A 9184-nucleotide genomic window follows, 5' to 3' on the forward strand; every position below is an offset into this window, starting at 1 on the left:
CAATTAAAAAAAAGAAACAATGAGAATGTTTCATTTATAAAATTTCCTAAATATAATCTTCTGAAGCCTTATCATTTATATGTCAAAATGCGAATTTTCTAGGTACGATCTACTCCTAATCATTTAGTTGATGGTTGTCGTAAAATTTAAATCTCTACAGAAGGCTTGTCCTACTGTTATATTATCATTTGGAGTTATAAAAAACAATTGAAACTTAATTTTGGTAACTGTTTTAAAATACCTTTGTATCATTCGTTGCGACATTTTTTACGACAACAGATTCAAAACACGCAACACGAGGGAAGACAAAAATCAGCTATAAGGTTAGTGTAATTTAAATGTTTAACAAGATTGAACAGCTGCTCTATCCTGATTATAGCTTTAATTGTTTGAATGGAGTTTCATTAGATTGTGTTATACAATTCATTTGTAAAATTTATCTTATATCATTCAATTTAAAAGAGAAAATCAAAGAAATATTTGAATATTTCATAGACGTTTTCTCTCATGTGTTGTAAGTTGTGAATTTGAAATATTGTTTATTTCGTAGACCGATGAAATATAAAATGGAAGATTCGTCATTTGAAGAAGAACCATCACGAACAAGGAGGCGTCCGCCACGAAGTAAAAATAAAAAGCATACAAGTATGAGAGGAAACCCGGAGGGAGACAGTCTGTATCAAAAGCAGCCAACCAAGATAACAGCCCCACCTAACACAGACAACGAGGATTCCTTCGAAGTTCATTCACCCAAAAAACGGATGAAAAAAATGGAGCGCGATGTTCAAGTCATAGAGAGGAAGACGATGAAGAAAAAGAAATCCATGTACAGTGATACAGACTTGTCTTCATTGGACGTTACCGACACACCAGATACCCTGAGTCAAATCAGTGCTATTGCACCTGTGTCAGATGTGTCCATGATGACAACATTTAGAAATCCCAGGGGTCGACATGACATGACATGGGAGAAAGCAGTACAGAAAGCCAGAGGGCAGCCTGATGGAGCGGAGAGGTCGTTCAGTAGGAAGAAAAGCAGTAAAGTGGTGATGATGTACAACAGACCTGAAGTGATCCGAGAGGTGGCAGAGGGGGTAGAGTCAGACAAGTCGGTAGAAAACATTCCAGCCGTGGCAAATGCAGCAGAGGAAGAACCTCAGCCTCTAGAGAGAAGAAAGTCTATCAAGGTACCCTTCATACTTGCTTTTTCATTGAAAAGGACATTTCCACAAATGCATGTATGATAGTTAATATATTAACTTATTTATAATAAACTTATTTTATTTTGGTTAATAGTTACATTGCATAGATGTAAACATAACAAATACTATATGTCATAATATAATAATCAATAAATTTATGGGCATAATATTTTTTGTGATTTGTGAAATTTCATTAACTTGTTTCTATTACTTGATCTTTTCAATATAAATTGTTTTTCAATGACAATGATGCTGACTAGCGGTAATGGTATTTGACAGGTTAAAATAAAGAGGGCAGCAAGCAATGCAGCTGGAAAACTGAAGACTTTGAAGACAAAGAAACAGTTGAATGAAAGTCGCACAACACTAGGGGTCAAAAAACGAAAAATTGATGAATCACAGATGGAGGAAAAATCTGGTAATAAGATAAGCAAAATTTAATAAATGGCAAGTCTTCTGTGGTGATTTTGTTTTCAAATTATCCTTTGACAAAATATAGTATGTCTGGGTTTATTGCTAAAAATGAAGTAAAAAGTTAAACTTTACAGTGTTGTATTCTTGCTTATGAATAAGATGCTCATAAGGATAGCTTTCGTTTTCATTTTTCAATAGTATGTTTAAGAAATATAGTGGAGTAAAAAGTGTAAAGATGTTTTTAAAACTACTGAATGTGCATGCAACTAGCATTTGTAAATTAATTATGCATGAAGGATAGTTTTTAAAGTATGTTTGATTATATATAGATACTGATAGATAAGGGTCTCGGCGGCAGCCTTTATATTACAGTTTGAGAACTTCAATAACAGTCATATTTTTTTTTTCTATTTCAGAAACAAAAAAGACCAAATTGAAAGAATTGCCATTTAGGGAAAGAAAGAAAGTTAGAAAAATGCTTAAAAATAATTATGAAGCCATTCAAAGGTCAAAGAAAATTTGGGAAGATCTTAGAAGGTTTGGATGCTCTGATTTAATGTTTTGATTTAATTTAATGAAAAAAATTGATTAGGTTGAAGCTATAATTATGATAATTGCAATCAGATATGAAATTTGAAAAGCATTATATGTGTATAAGATTATAATCATTAATGTTAACTTATTACCTCTTACCTTTCAATTTATCTCAATTCAGACAAGACCTATCTGAAGGCAAGAAGGTTGCTTTGTGTGATGAATTACTGGAAATGGTTAAAGGAAATATGAAAGAGGTAAGACTTTACAAATTACAATTGATGACAGTGAATTGTATTACTACAGACATGAACTGTAAGGAAACAATGCATCGAATTACTATATACTTCAATTGTGTAAGGAAAAATTTTGTATTTTGCTTAAAATCATAGTACATGTAACAGAAATGATCTGAACACAAAACTTAATGACCCTCTTTGACTGATTTTTTACCTCACCTATGTTCAACTTCATTTCCTTTGTTGTGACAGTTTGCTTTCGCTCACGACACAGCCCGAGTGTTACAGTGTTTGATACAGTACGGGTCTCCAGAGCAACGGGAGGTGGTGTACCAGGAAATCAAAGGTTTCTTGTTTATTCTGATAATTGCATGGGAAAAGTCTCATTGATGTAATTAAAAATCCTCTTAATGCAAATAAAAACTTCGACAGTTGACAACTGTGCATCATAATTTAATGCATTATGTTTCAAAGTAAATGACCTCAGGTCTGACAGTTGTTTTAAGATAAAAAATCATAAATACCAGATATATAGAAGCAATGCCTGTACATGTATTTCTTCTACCTTTCCAGATCAAATTGTTTTAATGTCAAAGTCCAAGTACGCAAAGTTTCTTGTGAAGAAATTCCTGGTTTACGGGTAAGATAGTTGATAAACTCTGTAGCAACAAGATACAGTATATTTTGTGATCAAGGACAGAATAAAAGTATGTAATGATGTGTTATTAGTATTATAGTGCATGCATGTACATGTATCAAAAAAGTCCATGATATATGTCAGAATGCACTGAAATAGAAACCAAGTTTTATTAAGAAAAAAGTTACTACATTCTTTCTTTTTTGAATGATTTAGAAAAATTAACAATATTGTTTTTAAATATCAACATATATTATCTTTGGTGTTGTTTTTTCTCATAATATTCCATACAAACTCACTCTGATTACTTTTGTCTTACTTTAGGCCAAAACCAATGAAAAACGCAGTTATCAAAAGCTTTCATGGAAATGTGCGGAAGTTGGTTAGACATGCTGTAAGTCTTGTCCTTGACGTACATGTAACACAAAGTCTAATGGTGTCATACTTTTTAATGCCATCCATTCATTTTTACCTCTTAAATTGTTATGGGAAAACCATCTTTTCTACCAGTTTTAGAATGGTTTCTGCTTCATCTATACTCAATAACATAATATACATGTATTTTATACCTAAGATGTTTAATATCTTTGGTTTTCTGTGAATGTTTGTATGATTGATTTCAGGAAGCCTCAGATGTAGTAGAGTTGGCCTACAATGATTACGCCAATGCCAGCCAGAGGCTCTCTCTACTGGAGGAGTTTTATGGACCTAGTTTTACTCTTTTTAAGGTAATCAATTTTGTTAAGCCATTTTATGCACTTTCTTGTGCAGTGATTGTGTTCAGTTTTCAATAGTTGTTGCAATTGTTACAAGTTCACCTTTGCACAATGGGAATTAGATGTTGTGTTGTTGAAATAGAAAATGAGTGGATTGTCTCATTAAACTGTACAATATTTTTGTTCTTTCTGTTATAATTCATTTCTATTATCAAGTGTAATGCTTAAGTAATACATGCACATGTATATTGGTATGTAAAAAGCCCTGTAGACAAAAAAAACAAACAAACCATAATATCATGGATAAAGAAGTTCACATTGTATCCTTATTTTTGATGTTACAGACACCAGACATCAAGTCTCTAGACCAGCTGTTACTGATTCAGCCAGACAAGAAAGAAATGATTCTCAGCAACATGAAGGAGGCCCTGCTCACACTGATTGACAAGTGAGTGATCCATGCTGTATGCCCTGGCTCTTTCATGTGCAGATACAAATATTGTCTAATATGCACTTTATTAATTATTTTTTTCTCCTAGAACAATATTAGGACATTCAATGGTGCACAGAATCTTCCATGAATTCTTTGCCCATGCCAAAGATAAAATGCGATCAGTAAGTTGTATGTTTGTCCCTAACTTTTCAATGATATATTATAAATTTTTACAGTCTTAATTATCTCTTTATTTCACTGAAGTCTCAAACTTGAGATATTTTTTCGTTATTATAGGATATGATTGAGTCCATAAGGGAGCACCTTGTTCCCATGATGCACACAAGGGACGGAGCAAGGACAGCCATGTATTGTTTGTGGTATGGAACAAGTAAGGTATGTGTATCATTTGTATGTGTATGTAGCAGAGTCTTTCAAACTCTTGAGATGCATTTATGAAGCTGTATATGTTGATAATTCTTAGATTATTTTAAGTGTTTGATTTTGAAAATGGGAGCTTTGATGGCCTCTGATATAAGTATATTTGTTAATTCCTAGTATTGTGTGCATTTCTATGCTGTATTTTAATAGATTTGTGTTGAATTTTATTTTGCATGAGTTTTCATTAATTGCAGGACAGAAAGATCATAATGAAGAGTTTCAAATCCCATGTTGCCAAGATTTGCAAAGACGAGTTTGGATACTTGGCTTTGATTGCACTGTTTGACACAGTAGATGATACCAAACTTGTGGGGAAAATCGTTCTAGAGGTCAAAACTTGTGTTGTATTTTAAATTCTTTAAAGTTTTGTTCACTTCCAATCTTTTCAACAATATCTGCTGAAACAAGTATTGAATATTAAGTCCATCTTAAAACTGACTTATAATTATTATTTTAATGAAATATAGATTTGTATTATCTAATGTGTCGGTATTTGGATTTGCAGGAAATATTCAAGTCCCTGCATGACATTGCTCAGAACCAGCATGGTAGGAAGGTCCTCCAGTATCTGTTGTGTCCCAGGGATCCCCATTTCTTCCAGCCTGACCTGGTCCGAATTTTGAAGGAGGGAGACAACAACCCCCACAGGTAATGCAAGGGATAACATTTAATTAAAACGAGGATTATCACTGGTTAATGAAACTCTACTTCAGTTCAACACTTCAGTACTTCAATTACTCAAGGAAACACTGTACACCGCTTTGTGGTTGTGACACTCCACAATCCACATGTACTAACTAAATCCAGACAAAGAAAATAAGAAATTTGTGCCTTTTTATTGACAAAAAATCTTACAAAAGTATCATTCACTAAGCTATATTTAACATTGTAGATAAAACAACCTATGAGAAAACCGAAACAGTTTAGTGCAAATATAAACCAAAGCTTAAAGCAGTACAGTTTATTTACTGTTTACATATTGTATTCATGGATCATTCCCAATGCTGATGTTTACTGTGTTTTTTTCCAGTAAGAAGGACACAGCACTGCGTTACAAGGAGTTGCTGACAATGGTGTCTCCACCTTTCCTACAGTACATAGTTGATCATGCCCGAGATTTAGTCCTGGAAAATGCCTCATTGCTTCTAGTCTTGTCAATTCTAAACTATTCACTAGGTATGTTGTTTTTTACTAAATTATGTAATATGAAAATATACATATAAAAATATGTGTTTTATATATGTAATATAAAAATATGATCACAGTATGTAATGTACATGTAAACATTAACACCATCCTGTAGGAGTTCCAGGGTTGGGGTCAATTACTTTGAAATGTAATTAATTACATTCAAATACATCAATAATTTTGTCAATTACTTGCAATTACAATAACAGTGATTTTTTCAAATGTAATTAATTACTTTCAATTACTTTGACAAATGTAATTAAATACATTTCAATTACTTTTAATATCTTAAGAATAAATACATGTATAAACAGAATTGAGACACACAAAACTTTTTTATGGTAATGTCTTTAAATGTTTGCGATCATTTTAATCATTATTTATAGATTTTGCTTTGAAATTTATATTTTAAAATAATATATAAACATTATAATGGGTACTGAATCCAGTGTCATTGGGTTCATGTTTGGTTCTGAACACGATTTTTTTTTAATACTAAATTTTTATTCAATAGTCAATACATTTGTTCTTGGGTATGAGGGGGCTTCAGAACAGAACAAATTAGACCTTTTTAGAGTGTCACGTTGTATAAACACATCAAACATAATAAGACACTTAATTTGTGTCTAAACACAAGCCCATTTAAAACAAGTATGCAACCTAAACATCATTATTAAATTTCTGTATGTAATTCATTCTCCTGTTAACTTAATATACCTGTACATGCATATAATTGTTTACATTTATTTGTACTGATAAAAAGTACTGTTTAAAGCTTAAAGTTAATGAAAAACTGAACTGGATATGACACAGTTTTAATCTTTTAACTTGAAAAAAAAAAAGTAATTGAAATGTAATTGAAAAGTAATTGAAAATACATGATATTTTTGGGAATGTATTTAAATACATTCAATTACTTGTAATTGAAAGGAGACCCAAATACAAATTACTTCCAATTACTTTGAAAATGTAATTAATTACACTCAATTACAAATACTTCTTTCAATTACCCCATCCCTGAGGAGTTCATTATTGAACATTTATGACACACTTGTTACAGGTGATCCGAGTGAAGCCATGAAAGCAGTCGCTGAGATAGCTGCAGAACCATTCGTAGCCGGCAGCTTAGAGAACCAGCACATCGTGGAGCATCCAGCAGGTCACATGACACTGAAGCATCTGATACAAAGAGACAGGGAGAGGATACAGGCCGGACAACCTGGTAAGTCACCAAGTTTGACAAGAACTCATTGAAAAGTGAGGGAAGATCAGAGGGCTGTTCCATTGTGAAGCAATTTAGTTGCTAGATTTTCTTAAGTTTGTTGAATACATGTATATTCAATTACATGGATATCTAAATTTTCTTTAGAGTACAAATGTATTTAATTACATGGATTTCAAATGTTTATATCTGACATTTGTATATGTTAGAGTGCATGAACTTTACTCAGTGTATTTTTCACAAAATTTGCAACTTGCCTAAATAATATTATATAGAACATTTTGTTGACATATATAAGTCAATCTTCTGATAGTGATTGACCACCTAAATTATTTGTTAAAAATAATGTTTTACTGTTATTAGCATCAAATCAGGTTCTGACTTTCCATATCATTGCAGTGCTATTCTCTCAAGTGTTGTTGAGAACTCTAAAAGATGGGTCTTTGAAGTCCTGGGCAGCTTGTAACAGAGGATGCTTCACCCTCTTATTGTGAGTACTTCATTGAACTTACATTGAGTTTACATTTCTTATTTATGTGACACATGTATAATACACAAATGTTATATGTCTGAGGCGTTTTGATGAAGTTGAGTGGTTGCTGGCAAGCATTCCCTTCTTAACAACAGGGAATGATAGTCAGCACTCAGACTGTTTAAAATGCCTCAGATGATGCAAATCACAGCACTTAAACTAACCAGTAGAAATATTTTTTTGCAGTCTTCTGGAAGTGGATCATCCGGAAATAACAGACACAGTCATTAGCCAGCTCTCTGGAATCAGGAGTTCACTGAAGAAAATGACATTTAGAGGAGCTCAGATCCTGTTACAGAAGTTAGACGCATTAAGCGGGGAATATAAACTGTAGAGTCGGAGTGGACCGGGACAAACCATCAAATGTCAAAATAAACAATGGAATGTCTATTAAAGATACTGTACATATTTACACCAGTAACAGGATTATTAGTTTAATGGCAAGCTCAATGAAGAGAAAAAGTGTGTGCTTGCAAACTTGGGTGATTGACGAGATGGGCTGAAAAATCATGTGTATTTTTAATTCAAGTAAAAATTTTATTACCTTACAGTTGAGGTTGTTTTGAAAATGTAATCAAACTTAGAGTTGTCTGTCCATTGGTGAGGTAAAGAGAATGTTGCTGTAAAGTATACAACACTTTAAAGTTTGAAAGGTAGATTTTGAACATCCTTTTCTTTCTTTTTAAATAAAAATTGCAACACATTTTTCAGATGACTGAACTTTACAGTTAAAAATTAAAATCACCTGTTAAAAAATTATATACATGTATTTAATCTCTCTATTTAAAAGATCTTTGTACATACTAATCCTACAAATTATATTTAAAAATACCCAAGGAACAGACAATTTTAAGTAAGAAAATATTAAATTAAAGTGAAAATTTTGGATCTGATGGATTCTGTCTGCCAGGGCATGAAATTGTACTTCTCACATTCATATCATTTTAAATATGTACAGTTTACTTGCTGTAGAAAATCTTTGTACATATTGGTATTACATTTGGAATGCAAAAAACTGTAAAACATGTATTTTGTGAAATATATTGTACAAGTTTACCATCTTTAATTAAATTTTTGTGAACTTGTTTAAAGTACAACTATCCAATTTTAATTAAAACTGGTTTTATTATCATTATGAAAAAAGTCCTATATCACCCTATTTGTTGTCATAGGGATTGGGAGATGTGTTGTATTTGTAAGATAAATGTGAATTAAAAGCATACATAACAGATTTCAATTTTTTTTTTGGCAATCTTTGACACAAGGCGGACATGTACATTTTGATATGGTATGCAATATTTCACATTATGTTTATAGTACTTAAATTGAACCTGGAATAATTCTGTTGATATTATTCTGGAAATATACCTTTTAAATAATATTAATTTTTTTTTAATCCCTTAATTCTTCATTTGATGGGATGATTTAATTCAATGATAATTTAGAAGTACGGAACCATTTGAATTTGTGACCAATAATTTTCAAAAATATAAGTTTTTCTTTGGTTTTGATTTTTATTGGGCAGTATTTTCTGCAGCATAATATACGCTGTAATGCAGCATATTTTCAATTTGAAAAAAATATTTCTCATCATTTATCATATCCAATACAATGCCTCATTTCTGT

General features: G+C 31.9%; 1 protein-coding gene across 2 annotated transcripts; it reads left to right on the forward strand.

The window, feature by feature from the left end:
* The first annotated feature begins 143 nt into the window (after window positions 1-143).
* Window positions 144-8790, forward strand: LOC105336671 (pumilio homolog 3). Of its 2 annotated transcripts, none has more exons than XM_034458059.2 (18): window positions 144-323; window positions 551-1187; window positions 1482-1620; window positions 2033-2153; window positions 2332-2407; window positions 2642-2735; window positions 2963-3029; window positions 3351-3420; window positions 3650-3754; window positions 4087-4190; window positions 4282-4357; window positions 4473-4571; window positions 4811-4945; window positions 5122-5264; window positions 5647-5792; window positions 6865-7026; window positions 7426-7516; window positions 7745-8790. In XM_034458059.2, the coding sequence occupies exons 2-18, from the start codon at window positions 555-557 to the stop codon at window positions 7890-7892; spliced, it is 2409 nt and encodes an 802-aa protein (XP_034313950.2). In that variant the 5' UTR covers window positions 144-323; window positions 551-554; the 3' UTR covers window positions 7893-8790. The 2 variants fall into 2 exon arrangements, with proteins under 2 accessions (XP_034313950.2, XP_034313951.2); XM_034458060.2 differs by lacking the exon at window positions 144-323 and adding an exon at window positions 367-429.
* The last annotated feature ends 394 nt before the right edge of the window (window positions 8791-9184 follow it).

This window comes from Magallana gigas, chromosome 7 (genome assembly GCF_963853765.1).
Source record: "Magallana gigas chromosome 7, xbMagGiga1.1, whole genome shotgun sequence".
Classification (NCBI taxonomy): domain Eukaryota; kingdom Metazoa; phylum Mollusca; class Bivalvia; order Ostreida; family Ostreidae; genus Magallana; species Magallana gigas.

Bases quoted from the DNA above. Each gene is read 5' to 3' on its own strand.
- LOC105336671 (XM_034458059.2), top strand. From the start codon at position 555: ATGAAATATAAAATGGAAGATTCGTCATTTGAAGAAGAACCATCACGA. The intron at 3,421-3,649 runs GTAAGTCTTGTC...GATTGATTTCAG, and splicing joins GGAAGTTGGTTAGACATGCT to GAAGCCTCAGATGTAGTAGA. The intron at 5,793-6,864 runs GTATGTTGTTTT...CACTTGTTACAG, and splicing joins AATTCTAAACTATTCACTAG to GTGATCCGAGTGAAGCCATG.